The 21,653-nt window shown below is 43.0% G+C and overlaps 1 protein-coding gene across 1 annotated transcript; it reads left to right on the top strand.

The window, feature by feature from the left end:
- Nucleotides 1-2,497: 2,497 nt before the first annotated feature.
- Nucleotides 2,498-5,395, top strand: LOC139675683 (dual specificity protein phosphatase 13B-like). The gene is made up of 3 exons (XM_071563650.1): nucleotides 2,498-2,688; nucleotides 3,831-4,051; nucleotides 5,169-5,395. Exons 1-3 carry the CDS (start codon nucleotides 2,540-2,542, stop codon nucleotides 5,393-5,395), a joined length of 597 nt encoding a protein of 198 aa, XP_071419751.1. The 5' UTR covers nucleotides 2,498-2,539.
- Nucleotides 5,396-21,653: the final 16,258 nt, after the last annotated feature.

Raw genomic sequence — 21,653 nt, 5'->3', positions numbered from 1 at the left:
CTTGTTTGGCATTAGTCATGTGAATAAAATCATGTTGATGCAGTTTTCAGAAAGAAGATTGCTGTATGAACGGGAGCTCTGTTGCAAAGCACCTCCCTGTCTGCAAAGGATGGGGTCACTTCCAAAGTGTCACTGACACCAAAATTACTCAGTTCTTGGAGAACCTTCTCAGTCAGGTCTTGGTCAAAAGGTCTCACAATCTAATTCTCTCTGCTCAACATCTCCATTAGTGTAACTAGGTGACAGGTTACAAGAGAAGTTTAAAGCAGCGGGGATTAGGAGAACTGAAGGTGTATCCATCTGCTTACCTCCACAGATTGAGCCCTTAAGCATCTGCAGCAGCTCAGAGTCAGCCACACTCCTTGAAAATGGGCCTGTGGTCTTTTGAATCTCCTGATGTAGAAGCTGTATTATCTTTTTCTTGATTTCCTTTTACTGCTTCAACTTAATGTTCTGTGTCGGTGAAAGTACAAACAGGTCGTCATGACGATGCTGGCAGTAGCTCTTGAGCTCACTGCATGACTTTCACAAGGCAGTAAAACTTGTAGGGCAGTGCACAATATCTGTTTCTGTGCTATTCCTCATGCTAATCTGTGCAAGGATTGTGCAACATATTCCTTTACCAAAGCTCTTGGTGTTACATTATCTGTCCTGAAAAATTCGTAGGCTTTTATCTCTATATTCCTCTCTACTTCCCTGCAGGTCTTTTCCTCCATCATTAAACATAAAACCAGTCACTTTTTTTCTCTCTCTCTCACCTATCATTTTTCCTGTGTTTTTCATATTTTACTTATTAAGTAGTTACCCTAGGGAAACCTCTTTTTTATTGGAACATACAAAAAGCTATAGCTGCGCTTAACATTTGTGGGGAGGAGGAGGGAGAAAGCGGTAAGGGAAGCAAATTTAGCCTGAGGTCACAGAAATATATGTGATATGTTCAATAATATGCCTCACATCATCTCTACTTCTTTTTCCATAAGCAAAAAGATATTCTCCCTTGTTTTCTGTTTATTCCCCAAATCAGTCTACACTGTTAAAAATAACATACATGGATGTTTAGACCAAGTTGTTGTTTTAGGAGCAGCATCCATCTGGCTGCTGCTGCTGTGGAGGCAGGGGACAGACTAGATGATTTCTCATGGTCCCATCTGCACTTGTTTTCTAGAACTGCTGAGGAAATAAACCCAAACTCTAGATTTAGGCATTCAGGCATTAGAGTGAAAGCTGATGCCTCATGTGAATAAACACCATCTACCCTACTCTGGGAAGAGTTCTTATGTGGCTCATCAATACTTTCTGGGAGGAAGAACAGCAGTTCAGGATAATGAGATCCTGGCAGGAGAAATACTCCTAGTCTCAGAGAAGGGACTGCTTGGATATCTTCACATTCTTGCTCTTGACTGAGCTCTGCTTTCAGCTGAATCAGCTGGCCTGAGCATCCTGAGTCTAAACTAGCAAACAGCATTGCAACAGGGATGCCCAAATTCCACTGTGTGATCTGTGAGGGATCTGTGACATCATAGATTTGTGATCCCTCACAGATCTAGGATGGAGCCCTAGATGGGATTCTCAAGAGGACAACAATACCAGAATTTCAGCCCTTTAATTTACTAAAATTCAGAAGTTCTTTTATCTCACATCCCAGGTAAGTACCCCACCCCTCAGATGAGAGAAATGGCCTCTCTCTGGAGGCAAGTAGTTATCACATTATTTATGCAAAGTGGAACAGCTCTCAGAGGAAAGACAGAAACAGACAGGCACAAGAATACCAGTATAGGTAAGTGTTCAGGGTATTCAACTGAGAGAGAGAAAAAACTAGTTCAAATCCCCTCAATTTTTATTTCTCTACATACAGACACACGCATATATATTTGTTTATATATGCACGTGAAAATACAGTCACATGTATACATGTATGTGTATATGTATGTTTAAATACATCCCTATAAATGAAGAAACATTGTATTCACATATATGTGCTTATACATGTACTATATGAATGTCTCTCACATACACATCCTAAGATTTCCACCTTGGTCCTAGAGGCTTTGTAAATCAGTCCAATGAGGCATTCTTTCAAAAACTTCCAGTTTTAACTAATCAGAATCGAGCATGCACAAACACTTGGCTAACTCTTTAACAAAAACAGCTGGAACTTTTCTGCATACACTCATCAGTAACAGAAATAATACCTTCACCTACAAGGTTCAGCCAGTGCTGCATTTGGGCGGCACAGGATGTTCTTTTCCAACAGCGTTACTTGACAAGAAATTAAATCACATTGTCTTACATTGCTTTCTCAGGGGGAGGAATTACATGCCTGCAGAGTCCTACGACAGTCACTCCTGCTCTCTGGATGCTTTTAGCAACACCTGCAGGCCCTGCTGCACATACTAGTTATAATAATGTAATGCTATTTGGAGGGTAATGAACAGGACTACTTTCTAGGGAATATTATATCTGTATGAAAATTTCCTCTTAATTCATTTCAGAAAAGCTGTTTCTGATACAGCCTGAGTGCATACAAAGGAGCAGCAAGATGCCTCACACCAGAGACTCTTCATCTCTGACTAGCAATGCTTCCTATGAAACACCAGCACTATCAGACCTCCAGCGACTCCTGTGGTTCAGAGGAGGATCTGATAATCATCTGGACCAAGTCTGGCCAAATATCTACCTGGGAGATGCGTAAGAACATATGGTCCTATTGTTAAGTTGTTTTCTAGTCCCTGGGAGGAGGAAGGGGTGTGGTACACTGAGGAGCAGCTTTTGGGTCTACAGGTATGTTTTTTGCAATACAGTCTTCCAAAACTGATGATAAAAGTGAGTCTGGATGTAAAGAAAAATATGGCATCTAAAATGGCAACTTACTCACTGTGTCTGACTTGGGTTTTTTATATTCTGTGAGCCACCATGGATTTGGCAGGGTAAGAATTATTTGTGTTCTAGACAAAAGTCCTCAAAGAACTTATGCCAAATTGGTGTCAGTTCTGAAATGCATTATCTGTCCTGGAAACTGTGCTCCAAGGCAGCAAACAAGAGCATTGTAGCCTTCACAATCAAAGAGGGGTGGCAGGATCAAGAGCCAGAAGGAGCAGGATCCAAAGGAACTATACAATGGGGATTTTGACATTCAAAATCCAAAACTTCTTTCAAAGATGGCAAAATTGAAAATATAAAACGGGAATTTTCATGCAAATACCTTATTCTTGTGACTAATAGTATTTCTTTCTATTTCCTTCCAATTGTATTATGTCAGATCACATAGATCATGGGCCCATTTTTCCCAGCTCCTACTCCTTATGAATAAATATATATATATATATATATAACTTAAGATTAAGAGTTTTGTAGAATGTCTTTAGTCCCAGTTTATTGTGGGAAGGTGGGAAAACCTAGCTGGTGAACACAATGCATCCACTTCATGTCCAAATGAGGAACAAGGTGTTGCTGCATCTGTGTGAGTTGTTACCCTTGAGACCCAGGCACACTATCAATGAGAGACTAACTCCAAAACTTGCTAAACAAATATTTAAAGGAAAATCCTGACCACTTTACAGACTAAGTCACATTCCTAGGGATTAACCGCTAGGAGGCATTTGCTTAATTGACAGTATCCCACTGGCAAGTCTGTGCTCCTGCTGCTCTCCACACCCCCATATCACATTTTTCATGCACAAAGCACTATATGCTTCTCAAAATTTGCTCCTCTGTAGGCAAGATGCAGTTCCTGCATCCTTTCGTATTGGGAGCAGGCACTAACTTTAAACCATGCTATTTTAGCAGAATGTTAGGAGCTTTGCCAATGTGCCCTTCATGTCTTTCAACAGGTGGGCTGCCAGGAGCAAAACTACTCTTCAAAGCCTCAACATTACTCATATCCTTAATGCAGCAGATGGACCATATAACATCAACACAGGAGCCAAATATTATGAAGATCTGCAAATAGAGTACTATGGAGTAGAGGCATTTGATGATCCTTCCTTTGATTTAAGTATCTTCTTCTATGATGCTGCCAATTTCATAGGCAAGGCCTTAAACTCTTCAGGAGGTAAGAGGAAAGCAAAGATAAGCTTTGGAAGGAAGTTTCAGCACAAGACAAATTACTTTTTGCAGTAACAGGCACCAACAGGGTTCAGAATCAGCATCCGGTTCAAGGCAGCATGCACAGAAATCACAGAGAAGAGGATGGAGAAGGGCGCCTGTGCCATGTGCTGCAGGGAAGGTGGCCATGGACAGGTCCCCATGAGCTGGGGAAGACTTGCTGCCCCCAGCCCACTGTGGTGCAAGGAAGGGCAAGCTCTAGGACCAGAGTGTTGAGGTAATAGCACTGCAGATGCTCACTCATGGGCCCATCCTGAAGGAATTGGCAGGATCTGTGTGCTCCCACACACACCTGCCACCCCTTGCACACTGGCATGGGCTCCAAACAGAAGACCTGCCCTGTGTGCTGCTCCTGATGCACTCAGCTGGGAGAAGTGGCATTTCAGCACTGGCTTGAATGCTTCACATGCTTAAGTACTTCTCAGAACTGGAGCTTTACTCAGCCTATTAAGCTAGAGAAGCAGCAGAAGTTAATGAACTAAGTCAAAAACTATGAGCCTGACCCACAGCCTGCTGAATTTTTGTCAGCAGAGTTTGGATTATGGCCTAGTTATCGTAATTTCCATTTGTTCCAGAGTTTGCTCCGACTCTGACTGGCTGCAGGATCTGCTGCTTTCACTGGAGTGCTTTATTAAATCCCCAGTTATAGCACACACTGGGCTGCTGAGATAAAGTAAATTACAACTCCATTTTTATAGGCAGACTATCCCACAGAGTTTATGGGACTTGCCAGTGATCACAGATTTGGGCCAAATTTTTCTGCCAAAACCTATTTTTTTTCCACAGAAAACTATACTAACAAGTTTAGCCACAGAAAGCTTCTCCTTCCACAGAAAATTTCTACTATTTCTTTTAATCTGAGGCCTCAGTTAGATCCAGGAGGTCAGTATGAAACACGACCTTGTCTGAAAGTACAGCACAATCTTCCTGAAAGGATGAGGATCCACCAATTGTCACCATTGTTTTCCCAGCTTGTTTCTAGTATTTCTTTCCTTCCCTGTGTCTTTTTTGACTTTAGAAATGCTAAAGCACACTCACCTTGTGGTGCCTCTTTTTTTCTGCAGGTAAGGTGTTTGTTCATTGCGCCATGGGAGTGAGTCGTTCAGCAACCTTAGTGCTTGCCTTTTTAATGATCCACGAAAACATGACACTTGTGGACGCTCTGAAGACAGTGGGTGCTCACAGAGACATCTGCCCAAATTCAGGGTTCCTCAGCCAGCTACGGGACTTGGACATTAAGCTGAATGAGGAGAGGAAAGGATCCGGAGCATCTGCTACCGAAATGCTGTAAGAGAGTGTTGCTGAAAGAGAGAGGACAAAATTTTACTTGAGTTGCTTGGACCTCATATAGATGAACTGCATTTATAAACCAAGGACATAAATTTATGTGACACCAGAATGCATGTTATGAATAAAGCTAGATTTTGCTTGATCTTTCCAGTTTGCAAAGTCCTTCTAAGTTTATACCTATTATTGGTTGTTTACTCTATCCTTCACTCTCCACCTTAAAACATTGCTTTCTTCTGGTAGGAAAAAAAAAAAGAAAAGAAAGATATCGGGTTCCACTTCAGAAATAGCTGTGTTTTCAGCAACTAGTGAAGCTCATATCACTTTATGAAGTGTTAGGCTATTTGAGGTGAAAGATTCCATATTATTTATGCTACAGTAATGCTTAGAAGTCTTCTTATGAACCAGCCCTCCATCCTTTTTCTCCCTGTATCTCAAAGGGTTTGTATTTTGAGACTTGAATCTGGCACTGGTTAACTCTTGCTTTTACAGTCGGTGGAGCTCCTGAGTTGGGGTAAGAGACTGTTTAAAGGCAGCACAGCTGTGAAGCAATACAAGCCACTCTAAGAAATTATTCCAGGTCTCTCTATAGTGTTTTCCCTTTGGCTGTTCATCAGTTTGGGTTTTTTCCTCCATAAAAATACATTTATTTAAGAAGGCATTCAAACATTGTTCATCTTCCATAGTAAAAATCATCCAGGAAATGCTACAGAAAACACTTCTGAAGAAGAATGTGGGTTCCCAGCTGAGGCTCCAAACAGCTGCATGGGCAGTGGGAGTGGGTGCAGGAAAATACTTCACAACAAAGCTCAACATATTCCAAATTTGTCTGACAGTTCAAAATTACAAAACTTGGTATGTGCTTGCTCAAAGATAAAAGGTTATTAACATTGCAACATCATATTCTGTGGCATTTGCTTTTGTGAGGTGGACTCAAGTGAAAACTGAAGACACACAGGAATGGCAAGGGAGGTGTTGACAGGCATCAGGCTTTCATTTTGTGTCTCTGGGCCACCATAAGAGCACTCAATAGCTACTGTCATCTGATGGATCAGTGCTGCCTGGAAACTATGTGAAGCACATCTGGCTGATGTTCCCAGCGGACAAGCATTTGCAGCACAAAAGCCAGCTCAGGGATGGCAGTTTGTATTCGTAGTACCAAACTCAGGAATGCAGAGGCATCAATACTCCCCACCATGTGAGCTGGCTACTCAAAACTAGCACAGCAACAAGGGAAAACATTCCTTGCCATTTCCAGCGTTGTCTACAAGGTTGATTTCTGCCTTCAGGACAGACCACTCAGCACCTTTTATAATGCTCTGCGGCAATATCTACATCTGCTCTGTAAGACAGACTATATGAGTCAAAATACAAAGCAGAACATTTGGCACTGAGGACCTGACCCTCACAGCAAGGGCATCTCGGGGGATTTTGCTTTGGACTAACCCTTTGGGCTACACATCCCTGACCAGCAGAAGAGCAGTGCTGTAGCACTTCTTTGCTTTAGTTCCCTGTGTAAGGAAACCTGCTCATGAGCTCTGGGGCTGCTCTGCAAAGTCAACAAAACCACAGCAGGCAGGAAAAGCCAAATTAAAAGTATGCTTCAGACTCAATCCAAAATTTAACATGCATGTTTCCGTTACCAATTAAATCTAACAAAGTGATTTAAACTTACAAAACAGGTGGGAAAAAATCCCCGGTGGATGGGGCTGTAGAGTTGCACCCAGACTCAAGCACAAGAATCACATTTTCTTGTGCTTCCCTGTATAGGAAGAAGGAACGAGGCCAGCCAGCCATTTTCGGCTGCAGAGCAAAGGACAGAGCTGAGGTTGCTCTCGCTGGGGATACAAGAACACCTACACGTTAAAGGCATTTCACAGGATACAAACTTACTGCGTTTTTAAAATACTAGTTAGTACAAATGGAAACCCGCAGCTTACTCTGATGAAATATTGTAAATGCAGCAAAGAAGCATACAGAACGCTGCGATGTCACGCGCGCGGTTTTTCTCCCAAAGGCGCATCCCGCACCCGCATCCCTCAGCCCGCATCCCATCCCGGACCCTCCGCCCGGCCCCGCCCGCAGCACCGCAAGCCGCCGCCAGGTGGCGCGGTCGGCCCGGCCCGGGCGGCACCCTCAGTCGAACACGCGACCGGGACCCGCACCGGGACCGCCGGCTCCGCATCCGCACCGGGACCCGCACCCGCGGCGTCTCGGGAGGGTCCCGGCGGGGTCATGCCGAGCGGCGGGTGCTGCCCAGGTGGCCCTGGGTCTCAGCTCCGCATCCGGCGTTTCTATCCGAATGGGGATCAAGCCCCGAGGGAGCGGAGGCAGCCGCTGCGGGGGCCGTGCTGTGCTCGGGAGCGCACCCGCCCCGTCGCGCCGCCCGGCGGGCTGGGGCACAGCCCCTGTAGGGACGGCCCCCGCTGCCCCCGGCACCCCCCGTGGCTCACGGCTGGGCTGCCCCGCAAGGAGCGCCTGCAGCAACGCTCCCTGCAGGGGCGGACCGCGGGGCCGTGTCCCGGGACCGCCTGCCCTAACCGGGCACAGCCGCGGGCACCGCCCGGGCACCGGCCCCGTCAACACTGCCCCGCCGCCCGGCAGCTGCCCCGCTCCCGCTGATGCCGGCAGGTCCAAAGAGGGCAGGGGAGCACGGGTTATAATTAACAGAATTAAAAATAGACTTTCAATAAACTGAACACGCGGACAGGCTAGAAAGTTGTTGTGCAACTGGCACCTTAGGAGGAAACTGGAGTGGCATTATTCAAACAAAGGTAATCCAAGACACCTCAGCGCGGGAGCTTCGACTACAAGGCAAGTACCTTTACGCTTGTTTACAAACCAACCCCCAGTCAACTAAGTACCTGCACGGAGCAGCGCGAACACAACCACTACCAACTCCGCCAGCTGCGAGACCAAGGCAGGGCCAGGCCAGAGCAATGTCTCTGTCCTTGTACACAGAAGCTCTATTATTTGTGGCCTTTTAGTTTGCTTTCCAGCAGGATCACGAGCTGAGGACCTCTTGCTGAAAAAGATGCTTAAATTCAGTGAATCTGTTCTTTAAAATAACAATCTAACTTTTATTCAAATTGCTTACACCTCTATCTTTAAGATCATAGCTCTGAAACACTGTATCTGGGTTTCCTTCTTCTCAGCTGATGTTCCCAAGTTGATCCTAGAAAAGGGGAGATTGTCCAGCGAGTTACACTGGAGAAAACGTGAAACAGACTATGAATAAAATGCTATGCAGTTCAAGAACAAAACCTGGGAGAAACAAAGTGAAAGTGTAAGAAGTTTGAGAGGGGAGTGAGGTTTTTTTAATACCAGCTCTTTATAACTTGGGGCATTTATGGATTACTTATAACCAGGATAGAATTTTCAGACAGAAATGGGATTTTTAATATCAACAGTCTTTCTCAGAACATTTTTATTGCGGAAATATATTTGTGTGGCTATGGAAGCCATCGTGATACTTGGAGTAAAAGACCACAGAAAGAGAAGATTGGGTTAAATTAATTCCTGCTAAATACCTACCAGCAGACTTGCTGTCTGTATGAGGAGCTTGAGACAGAACTGTACCAGGGTAAAAAGGATACTGTGTCTATTTATAGTGCTACCTTCAACACCATAGGATTTCAAAGGAAAACTCCAACTCAGCACACAGTCTTCTCATCATCTTCTGTCAAGATTAAATGGGGTCTGAGATCATTTCCCTGACAAATCCCTGCTAGGAAGGATCTGTTCCTTTGTGCAACAAGAAACTACCATCGTACAAATCACTTCAGAGGTCAAGTCCCCACCCAGCCAAATGTCAACACTTTCCTTTTGGTAGTCAAAGGAAGGGGAGAAAGAGAGCCTTACAAGCCTCAGCACTTAAACAGGAAAGACCAAAGATGTTTCACCTGCCAGTGCATCTCTGCTCCCTCTACTATCACCTGCCCTTCTTTACCCCAGGTCCTCCAGGGCACTTGCAAAACAAAAGGGTAGCATAGCTCCAGCACAATCCCAGTGCCACGCAGCAGTGAGGGGAATAGGAACAGGGTACTGGCACATGGTTATTCATGGTGCCAGTTGAGATGAGGCCCTTACCCTGTGTGCCTCTCCTGTCATTCATTGCAGGACCATCTATCTCTGGGAAGGAATGGGCTCCATTAGGCATGAGGAACACCTATTTATCAGTAGAAATTATCTCTGATGTTGAGAGCACAAATGAGGACAGCTTTGGAAAAGGTATTAGCAAAATCCTGACTGCTACTCTAAAAATAAGGCAGGTTCCTGGAGTTCCTTAGCTCCACTTTTCTTATAGCATCATGGTGCCTCAGATCTTTCCTTCTCATCTTCCACCTTCCAGTTTCTTTTTAATAAGAGCTGCTTTTTCATTCTTCACAAAGCACTACCTACTCTACTTTCTCAGTGCTCCTCTTTTGTAATTCTGTTACCCAGCTGTCTGCTAGGTGGGAAGCAGAAGGTGCAGGACTTGGTGCTGCCTTTGAGGTACAGGTAATTATTATGTGCATCTGTTATTGCGGTTGCTGTCTCAACAGGTGGAAAACATGCTGTTCTCTGATATATTTGCAGCACTCCATGCTCCTGCCTTGTCTTTTCTCTAAAGCCAGTCGTGTGGTGTTCCTAAAATAATAAACACAGCCTCACTGCTGCCACAAAAACCTCTGGTAAATATATTTTTATGGGAATGAAGTATTAAAGGATTTGAACACTTATTCACTGAAAGAAAAATATGAGCAGTAAGGTTGGGTAAAGATTCAAAGGCTGGTTTGCTTCCTTTCCCTGGGGCGCATCAAGCCTGTACTGTTTGCACTTTAGAGATGGATCGTGGGGAATTACTTAACCCAAAATGATGGAAACAATTCAGACTATAATAATATAGCATGAGAGTTTCTCATATTACATCTATTCCCTATACTGCTGGCTATACTCTGCCTTCAGATTCATGTGCACAACTCTCATTGGATTCTAGAGGAACTGTATTTGAAGCCAAAATGCATTTCATTGTCTTTCTGAAGTCTCTTTACAGTTTAGTGGCTAAATTCTGAGCTCAAAAACTGGGAACAAAGCTTGTCTAAACATTTCCCAGTGTCTGTCTCTGTGAGATTCCCATCTGTTGAGTTTTATTTTGAATTTCATCTTCCTACTTTCCTAATAACACAAACAAGAAACACACGGTTCCTCTGCCCTGGAGAGCAGGAGTCACCAAATTTCCCAGCAGGTTCTTTCACAACATACAATGTATCCAGGTTTGTCTAAAAATTCTACAAGCCCTTTGTGGAGTAGAAAGGGAGGAGACCAGAAACTGGGCCAAGTTTCTGAGTGTTATGATCATCCCCCAGCCCCCAAAGGGACTCCATATCCTGTTTCCTCTCTCCCAAAAATTTCACCTGGCTTTGGGTTTCATTAAGAGAAATATACATTGCTTGAGTCCAGGCTCTAAGTCTTCAATTCATGCTTCCTGCTGACACTGCAGACACTACAAGAGCTGTGAAAGCTGAGTCTGACTTTGGGGATTCAAATTTGCTACAATAGCAGAGCAAATTAAATGAAGAGCATGTTAAGTGGGTTGAGAGACTGTTGTTGACCAACAAATCTTCATTAAGTTCCTGCACCAAGCTGTGCTGCACCTCTGATGAAACTGATCACTGTTTCTCCTTCTGTCTTTCAACTATTTCTCCACCAGGTTTAAAAGAAATTCAAACTTGCTTGAGGTCTAATTAGAAATCAAACAATATTAATCCATCTTGCCCCATACATGCACCCAGTTTGGAGGTGTTGGTGTAGCTTTCAAACAGGACAAGTTCCACTCTGCTCACCACCAGTTATTACTGCCCTGTTTTTTGCTAGCTCTTTTATTTACTGCCAGTGACTCACAGAGACTTTGTTTACTGGTTTATGGTGATTTTCTGGATCACTGGTTTGCATTACCATTACTGGTTTGCATCTCCAGAGGTTTCAGCTCAAGAGTTGCCAGCATGAACCCCAAGAGTTCATATGACTCGCACCTCCCCAGAGCAGAGCCTGTGCCTACCATAACATAAGCTTTTACAGCAAAGTCCTTTTCTGATGGTGTTTGTGACTGAAGGGATGCTACCACAACTGGGGCCTCTGAGAGCCTTCCCCACAGACCACTACAGAAGTACAGCTCCATAGGCATAACTCACGTACCGAGCTACTCTGCTGTATGGGCTTTAAAAACAGTCTGCCCAGTTTAGGCCAGAGAGGCTTAAGGAAGAAAGGCAAAGTAAACAAGAGGAATTAAACAGCCATACTGAGAGTTAAATAGCTTTTTTTAGCATCTGCAGGGTACATGCAGAGCAGCAAACTCTGCCACAAACTCTTTGCTAAAAAGGAAGAAACAATTACTAGGTATTTCTGTTCTAAGTATAAGGTAAGAAACAAAAGGTACATGCAGATACTGCATGAATGAGGAAATTAGCCTTCAGTATTATTCTTTGACAGATACAGTTTATGGTTGCCAAAGTACTTGCTGGCCATGGAGATTGTCTGTACCCCATACCATGCTGTCCTCAGACTCAGATAACACTTGAAAAATTCAGATGGCCATCAACCTTTTCCACATAAAAAAGAAAGCATCAGTTATTTGGGTTAATGCAATAGCACCCCAGCACACAAACTGTTACTGGTTCCCAGCACTTGGGCACTCCAACCTCCCCTTCACAAAGCTGCCTGCTATGTTCCAGGCAAGGCTGAAGACTGCAACCACAGAAGCTATCTTCTGATGGGATATGAATTTTTTTCTGTTAGTGGTTAACTGGTTTCTATGCTCTAGAGGGAATTGTGTTCTGTTTTTGTATCAGGTGATCTGTGCCATTTGGGGGTACATATTTTTAACTGCTAGTTTTAGAAAAATGGTAAGAGTTAACCTGAAGAACAAATGATCAGAAATACCTGTAATCCCAAGAGCTAACACAACTGCTGGGAAATTCTAGACCTCAAATCAGCTGTGCTACAGAATATAATGAGTTCCTACTTTTTTCCCTTCCAAAAATTTAGTAGTGAGATTTTACAATGAGAAGAAAGCAATTTGCTTAGCTGACTTGGAATTTCATCTCTTTCTGTTGCATCTCTTAGACTATATACACATCAGCAAGCAAGTCTCAGCTGTGTTCAGTCTCAGTCTGACCTCTGTACTAACTTGATTTATTGTTTTTAGTTCTCAGATAGTATATTACATTATAACTCATAGGATCTGATTAGAACTAGCCAGTATTTTAATGATTTATGGAGGGCGTCTGGGACTGCATGGGTAGCATACATGTTATGTCAGTGCTTTAGGAGGAATCTGTATTGATCATATCAGCATGCTCCAAGACAAGACTGTGTCAAATTCCAATAAGCCTTAGTTCACAAACCTGATCTGACAGGTGGCCAAGCTTGCACTGGGACTGACTATAGTTCTCATGATGGGAATAAAACAAAACAGCTGGATTGCTTCTAGCCATTGGATTATGAGAGGATTTCCATTCCTTTCTCTTGTTCTATTTCTATCTTGCAGTGCTTAAGGAGGTGTTTATCCTTCCCAGTTCTGTAGCCAGAAACCTGGGCCACAGGAGCTTGCAATCAGCAATGTGGTTTATCTTTCTGCCAGAAGATACTGGTGCGAAATACAGGCTACTGGAACTAGGCTTCCAGACCCCTCCAAGTCCTGCCATGGCTATCACACTGCTAGGAAGTCTCAGATCAGAGAGGCTGGGGTGAGAGAAAGATAGAGAAACAATTAGAAAGACAGCATAGTTGGTTTTAAGCCATAATGTCACTGCATTTAATAAGGGATCACACTTTTTTTTTAATATCTCTAAAAAAGGAGGCACAGAAAGATTATCAGGAGCACAGCACAGTGATAAAGGGGTTTTGTGTCTTTGGTTTGATTTTATGTGTTCTGAATATTCTTTTGAGCACTGAAGCCAACATCTGCCAAAGCATTCCTAGAAAACCTCGTCCCCCAGCATGGAAGTCCAGACTTGACTGTGACTCACCTCATATTGTAAGCTGCCTTTCACTTACAAGAGGCTAGTGAAAACTTTTGACCCACCTTAAACCCGAGGGCAACTCTTTACCCAGGTTCAGCTCACTACCAGTGTTTGGCAGCACTCTGCCCCTGGGCTGCCTCCCAGCTCAGACTTGTGTAGAGATGTAGAAAAATCATGCAGCTTAACTTACTGTCTCCACCTGTGCAGTGAGAACAGCACTGTTCTTCACAAGCTCACTGTGGTAACAAGTATGAAAGGCATTCCAGTGTTCAAGAAACACCAGGGAACCTTGGCCGCCTACCTCCTGCTGTTTTCCCATCTTCCTTCCTGGCACGTTACTCAACCCTCCTGCTATGCCAGTGTAGGGATAAGTGTCTGCTGTCTCCTGTAAGCTGAGTAGCCTACAGCTATCTCTGGTGCTGGTAGAGACCACATGACAAGAACAAAGAGCAGCGAAACTTTCAATGCCCTCAAACAGAACGGAACAAAAAAAAAAAAAAGAGCAATATATTGTTTTTTAAGATAGAAGAACATACCAAAGCTGCTAGTCCCAGAGCTAGTCACAGGGGAGAAGTGCTTTGCATTGTGCCATCCTTTTGATTAGATCCTTGGGGCAGAAACTATTCATTTGTAATAGGATTCCTTGAATTCTGAAGCCTTATGTTTTTCAGTTCTGGACTGGAGGACAGTGCTGTATTAGTTATTGTTAACAGCAGCCTTGCCTCATTCCCCTTCAGATGTGGGCTGCTAAACTCTTTTGGGCTACAGGACACCTACATAAGAGACTGCCTTCCAGCTGGGGTCTGCGCAAGATATAGCACAGGAAATCCTTGTCTTTCGAACACTGCCAAAGCAAGAAAAAACATGACTTCAGATCATTTAGGAGTGGCCTGGGGAAATTAGATGAGGCTAGATTAAGAGTGTGCAATATGGAGTAAACCTGAAGAGCAAAACCATGGCTGAGAGACTGGCAACAACACCCAAGTGACACTTTGTCCTTCCTTCATTAAGCTTGATGCAGCACGCCCAGCAACACACCTGGCTTTCTCATATTGTGTTCAGTTGGAAAAGAGATGTCACCCCTTACAAAGCAGACTGTATACAAAAGAGTGTAGTAGTAGGGCTGCTTGGCAGCCACAGTTTCACCCCAAAGAGCCATGGAGATGGAGCAGAGAATGTGCCTTGGTATGTACAGCAGGAACAGGCTCTGCCTCTCACACAGTGACAGTGTTGAGGCTGAAATGTGTCACCACAAAGGTGAGCCTCCAGTCACCAAATCTGCTTCAGAGAAACAGACTCAGCACATTTCAGGCCATCTGTGAATAAATTCAAGCTTTGACCTCTCTGCAGAGTCATGCTGTACTAACATCATGAAGTAATGAGCAACTCGCGCTCTCTGCTACTACAGGCTGCAAATATGGGTAAAGTATTGTTACAAGTCATGGAAAAGTAACTAGGATTTATGTTGTTCAGGGAGAGTGAGGACTTTGGAGTGGTTGTACCAAAAAACAGTGTCAGCCAGACAACCCAGCTGGTTCTGACTGGCAGCTCCAATAGGAAATCAAAGTGGCACATGTTGCTCCTGATTTAGAGCAACCTGCATCAACTTGCCAGACTGTCTTTCAGAAATGTTTCATCCTTCAATTTTTTCAGTAAGCTTATGAGGGTGCTTCTAAAAGGAAAAAACAGAGTTTACCTATTTAGAGAATATACTGGCTTTTACCTCCAACAAGTTATTGCTGGAGGCAAGACAGATACAGTGATTTAACAGTCCTTGTGCCCAGGAGAAGAGCCAACGTTAACACAGAACAACTAAATTTTAGGCAAGCTTGTCTTCAAGTGCAAGCACAGGGATAGCAGCAGTGTTTCATGAATATAGCATGTCTAAGAGCAGTTTAGTGCTACAAGGCTGTAGGCTGTGATTTTTGTTTTCTCAAGGAGGAGTGAAAATGTCAGTACTGAATGGAGGAAGGAGTTAAAGACTGTCAGACTGATCATCAGTGAAGTCTGGTGTCTGAAGTCCATTGCAGGGGAGGACACTGGCAATGAAGTTTGATCAAGTAGCCCGGCAGGGAGCTAGAGAGACTGTCAAACATGGGCATGCTGTTGCAGCCACAAATAGCATGGAGATGTGGTAGATGTATTTCAGACCAGCTACTGTCTTTGGGTTATATAAAGTGTGTCTGATTGTCTACCAGGTCAGGTTGGATTAATGGGTATAAGGATGCCCTTGGCAGCTGAGAGCCAATGGGCTCCAGAGGGCCCAATTTTGCACCTGAACTTCTCTGCTCACAGCCAAAAGCCCTGCACATTTGCTGGGATTAGGACTGGAGGGAACTAACTTTCCTTTGCTTCCTTGCCAAGAACCAAGTTCAGGTCCTTAGAGCTCTACAGTGCTCTTGCTCCAGCTGATGACTTCATGAACACCTAGTGAGGGGAGGAACACAGCTCCCTGCACAGCCTCAAACGTTTGTGTTTCCCCGCGTGTGCCGATGACATCGTTGCCACCTGAGGGCCCGAACTCTGGTCTTGGCAGATGACAGCCTTTGGGGTCACCTTACATTGGGGTTCTTGCTCTCAATACATATTTATGTAATAATTATTAGATGGCTGTAATTACATGACTGTAAAGCACCATCTAAAATGCACCAGTAATAAATTCTTAATCGTTGATGCTATAACAAGCAGTTACAAAAAAATACATATCGTAACATGCAGATTGTTAACAGTGCCTGGGCCTGTTTAATACTAAGTTTTAAATAGTTACAATGCACACTATTAAAATGGTATGTAAAATTTGTAACTAGTAAATAAAAATGTCCAATTCAGCAACAAAATATACTGAGCTTCAGTGGTGAGGAAGCCACAGAAAAGCTTGGGGTGGAGGAACTATCATCTCTTACCTCTGCAATCCTACTGCTGGTGCTACCTATCAGCCATGGTTTCTGTAAAGCACACTCCATGTGCCCACCTCTGCCTTGTACAGACTCTGTCCATGCTTCTGGCCTGAGTCATAAAAATGGTTAGGATCCCACTTATATTACAAAAACGCAACTATGTCCAGAAAACCCTTGGGTTTGCATTTTGGGAGGAACGGGTGGGTCAGGGAAAATTCATTTCGCTGCTCACATTTTTCACGTCTCTTATGCACTCAAAGGTGCTGTGTGGGCAGTAACTCTACTGAGATGATTTCCCATGGCTAAAGAATAAAATAAATATACATTCAAGACCCAGAAAAATTAGCAAAATCAGCAAGTGACAACCAGGTTTTGCACACTTGATAGAGCATTCCTGCACACCAAAGGATGGCTGCTTCTTTCCAACCAGTCAGGAACTGCACACATGGTTGGTAAATACAATGTACTAACCAGCTGATGGCAAGAGAATATTTTATACTACAGTTACAGGAAAAAACCCTAAGGCCACCCTGCCTTGGGACCTGCATGCTAATGTACATCCTGAAACAGTCAAGACCATCACTGAGCCTGGCTGCCTGGTCCACAGACTTGCTATGAAAAAGTTAGATATTTTTGAGGCTTCTGAGGCAGAAAATTTGCACCAACTCAATACTAAGGGGGAAAAAAACCCCATCAGATATTTTCCCTTTCCTTGTGCTGCTCAAAGTTGTCCAATACCAAGATTTAGTTAATCTGCTCCTCAACATAGGCTCTGCATGGTCTGTGAAGAGCAAATCCACCTAATGGATTTTGCCAAGTCACACCATGTGGGTGACCTGCCCTAAATGTATAGCTGGGTTACAGTTGAGGGTCTGGAAGCATCTGCTAAATTTGGAAGTGCTGTTCAGATTACATCCTCCAGCTGCTGGAGAGATTTTCTTACAAACAGTTGGCTACTCAAATACCTTGTGCCTCTCTAGAAACTGCCTCTATCTCAGCATTCAAGTCCAGCCAGCCCTACTTCAGTCATCATTGTGCTTGATTCATACCATCTATATCTCCTAGTGCTTCGAGCAATTGACAAATTATGACTCCAGTGAGACTATCAGGTTAAACGCTAAGGAAGAAAGAATGATGACAGTAATACTTGTCATTTGTGTGGCAATGTAGCAACACAAAATCCCCTCTCAAACATATGTTATCTTGGAGGAATCTTTCCAAGGGATAGGCTTTCTGAGAAATGTTTATGACTTTCGAATACACAATAGGCATGAACTTGACATGACCTACTCAGCCAAGCCCTGGGCTCCAGGTCAGACTTTTGCCACCACAAATCAGTCTATTTGAAGTGTAGTCAGCCTGATATCTTCACTGGGATGATGAGGTTGCAGCCCATACCAGCTTGAGAAAACACAGGATGTAGAATATTTTGTTCTTAGGATTTAAAAGTTCAGAAATACTTATATTAACGTAAAGGAAAATGGCTATGTTCTACCCATACAGAAAAGCCAACATAGGTCGTGGGATGATTAAAATATTTCATACATAATTGAAATGAGAGTATTGACATCCTTATGCTCAGATCCCTCCTTTATCTTACCATTGGAAAATGCAAGGAAAAGCAGAGGATTTAAAGGCTTTCTACTAAATATCCTAGACACAAGAGTTGGTTTTTACCTCCCGACTTTCCACAGCATTATGCTGCAGGGTTTTGCCCTGCTTCATCTCAGCCCTCATACCATCCTCTCAGCTTGATCTCGTACCAATGTAATGCCAAATTGTAAAATTACACTGACTTTTTAATTTGTTCTTATTTAATTAAATACTATGGAGTTGGAGAAACTGGATAAAAGGTGGCATACGTTTCCAAGGACTGAGACACTGGTCTCTAAAGGACCTCTCCTCATCATGGCATTGGATGGCACTAATTACATTATAGATAAAGCTGTAGTCACTGAATTAACTGGAAACCATCCAAAGTACGTACAATATAATGCAGTTCACAGGGACACTCACTGCTGGGGAGAGGGGAAGCCTAAACAGGAAGGAGATACTATCTGTGACCTCTCACAGGAGCACTTTCCTTTCTTCCTGAGGTACTTCATACGTAAGGAACCACTGACCTGGCTGCTCTCATAGCCCAGATGCAGCAACGCCACCAGTGCACACCAAGCCAGGAAGGTGGCTACAGGTGCAGGTATGGATGGATGGTGACACCATGCTCTAGGTCACTCTAGATATCAGAATGACCTTCTGCTCTGCAATAGGTCCCTTTGATTGCAATTCTTCTGCTAGTCATAATTAAGAAAATTCTATTACATTGTTCAGATACAATTACAGCTGCAGTACAACCTAATTCAGAATTAATATAAATGTAATGGTAAGATTTCTCCTATGTGATTGAATAATTACTGTAATACAACTCCAGTAGGACAAAGATCAGGAATATTTCATATCGTCATCATTCAGAAACCATAATTTTAAAATTGTATTTCTTATTCATATGACACATATCACAGAAACAGATCCACTACAAAAAGTCCATATAGAGGAATTGAGCTGAGAATCATTAAAAATGTATTTTTAAAATGAACAACCTCCACATTATTACATCGTTTTCCTTTCACGTTAATTTGTTTCAATCTATTCATGTTCCTTATGAAACATTACACAAAATTTTAATCATAGCATTGTTTTCTTTAAATACGTGCATTTCAGTAATGACATGTATAAATTTAGCGAGTTAAAATGTTAGAGTGATGCTAGAACTGAGCAATCACATATTCAGAAAAAACATCGCATTGTTTTCCTGTCTGTAAATTTTCCATGGAAAGCTATTATTTTTTTCAGTGTATTCATTATTCAACATATTAGCTGAACAGTCCTACAGAGAATTCTCTGCTTTTGAATCATTCACAGCTTGTTAGTTCCAGTTATTTCACATTTGAAACTTGAACTCCAGTCCTTCCTTTTTATTGGGCATAGAGTTTACATGAACTGATGCTGTTCTCCAGTTGAAAAATGTGACTAGAATGAAGATGAAATAAGTTTTGTACACAGCATCAGCATTTTACATCTGTGTTTCAACAGGAGTAAATTCCTTAGCTATAATACAATATCCATGTGAGCACAAGCTGAAAGTCATCTTAGGATAATTCTGAAGAAGCACACCCATCTTATAAAGACAATTATTCCACAGCTTTCAATATCCATGTAGCACACAGTACCTCCTTTTTTCCAGCCTATGTAGAAAGTCTTCTAGAAAGACAACTTTAACAAAAAAAATAAACCAACAAACAAAAAAGAAGCACTTTTCCTAAGGTGCATTATATATCAGAGTTATCCACCCAGCCTTGTAACAGCTGGAGTTATGGACCTGGAAAGCACAGCACCCAGAAGGGCTGTGCGAGTGAGTTGGTGGCACTCCCTACCCATCTTAACAGCAATTTGAAAGTCACAACATTACCAGGACTTTTGGACAGTTCCCTACAATTCTCCATTCCCATGAGGGTTAGGAAAGCAAGGCTGACAGCAGCCTTCAGTCTCCTGAGGCTAGGTAATAGGAAAACCGAAGTATCTATACAGTGAGGAGGGCAAGAGGAAGAGATAACAGGCAGTACTAAATAAGAAAAAAACCCAAACAGTTTAAAGCAACTTTATGGGGAGTGAGAAGTGCCCTAGAGTGGTCATTAGCCACACTGCAAGGAATGAGGTACATCAAAAAAGGGAAACATTTGCTGCAGATATTATGAGGTGGGAAGGATTGGAGGAGGCTGTTATTCTTGGAAGTACTTAATGAACTGGCAGATTGCCCTGTGGTCAGGGAACAGGAAATGCAAGTCCCATTTCTGCTGCAGACCTGTGTGGGATGAAAGAAGTCACACCAGTGTCCAAGATCACCAGCAGGAAGCAGGTAGACCTGGCACGGGGGGCACTGGGAATGGCCAGTGTCAAAGGAGCTATGAAAATCAATGGGAAATGCCTGTTCCAGTGTGGGAGTTCCTCCATGCCTCCTCTTGCATAAAACCATCCAAAATGGGCAAGAACATCTGCTTTTGTTTTCACAGTAAAAGCTGACACTAGAGGAGATAGCACATTTGGGAGGGGAGCACATTCCACAGCGGAGATCTTTGTAATGCTCTTAGAACAATACAAGACCATCCTGGGAATACTACTTGGTGAAAACTGACTGTATTCGAATGGTCAAAGCTGCCACGAAGGTAGCAGAAGGAGGTGTACTGAAATAACAGAGGGACCCTCTTGGCAACTGGGTGGCAAGGCAGATCATTCCACCTACACAGAAAAGTGTCTTCTCAGATCCTTTCTGTGGCCCAACACTGACACTTCCCTCCCCCTTTTCCTCCTCCATATCCTACGGATACTTCAGGGAGTTAGCTGCTCCATTTTCCCTTCAGCATAGCAATGGATTAATATGAAGGTGCAATGAGTTCCCAAAGCATGCTAGTCTTCAGACCTTCTTCCTCTTTGTGTATGCAAAGACAAAAAAGCCCCACAAAACAAACAAAAAACAACAAAACAAACATCAAAGCACAAACTTGGGGCTAGAGAAAACAGGCTGATGGGAAACTAGGAAAATCTTTCACCACAGTAAGTATTTGGAAGGAAATTGTCAGTGGAGGTGTTTGAATATGAATACAACCTACTTGTTAGCAATAGCGATCTTCAACAGAAAGATGCAAGATTTCAGGTTTGCTGTCCTGGAATGTTCTACCCCAAACCACCCCTCAAATAATTTATGTAAAGGATGTGCTTTAGGCAGTGCCCGAGCAAGACTTTGACCCACTGACTACAACTCCACCCTTGTCCTAAAGAGATGCTTCTGTTTTAAAGCTCATGAGTTGACAGACTTCCTAATATCTCTGTAATGCAGATGCTTGACTAATTTTTGGATATAGAATATACTTTTATTATTTTCTTAGAACAGAACTCTATGAAAAATAGAATTTCTATTCACCTCTTAAAAATCCTCCCAATGGTTCAAATCTATAGCTAGCACAAGGAACCACTATTTCAAAAGAAACATCCACATGAGAAAAGAGTAATTCCAGAGATAAAGTGATGCCTAAAAAAGTGTTTCTCCATGTAACTGAAGTACTTACCTCAAGATTAGAAATGGGATAGCTCTTGGAGGCAGTAGACAGGAGAGGAATGCAAATGAAACAATTTATTAAAAAAATAGGTTAATGCTCATATTAATGACAGCTGGAATCACTTTAACTCATGCAGATTGTTCTAACATAAGCATTTGTCATGAGGACAAGTATGGCTTGTAACAACCAGTGGAAAGAACCTAAATACTCCTTATAGAGTTTTTGCCATTGAAGCTCATAATTAATAGCTA

Source organism: Pithys albifrons, chromosome 9 (assembly GCF_047495875.1).
Source record: "Pithys albifrons albifrons isolate INPA30051 chromosome 9, PitAlb_v1, whole genome shotgun sequence".
In the NCBI taxonomy this organism is placed as follows: Eukaryota; Metazoa; Chordata; class Aves; order Passeriformes; family Thamnophilidae; genus Pithys; species Pithys albifrons.
The sequence above is the reverse complement of the archived record's forward strand: the minus strand, read 5'-3'. Positions and strand labels throughout refer to the sequence as shown.

Bases quoted from the DNA above. Each gene is read 5' to 3' on its own strand.
- LOC139675683 (XM_071563650.1), top strand. From the start codon at position 2,540: ATGCCTCACACCAGAGACTCTTCATCTCTGACTAGCAATGCTTCCTAT. The intron at 2,689-3,830 runs GTAAGAACATAT...GTCTTTCAACAG, and splicing joins AATATCTACCTGGGAGATGC to GTGGGCTGCCAGGAGCAAAA. The intron at 4,052-5,168 runs GTAAGAGGAAAG...TTTTTTCTGCAG, and splicing joins GGCCTTAAACTCTTCAGGAG to GTAAGGTGTTTGTTCATTGC.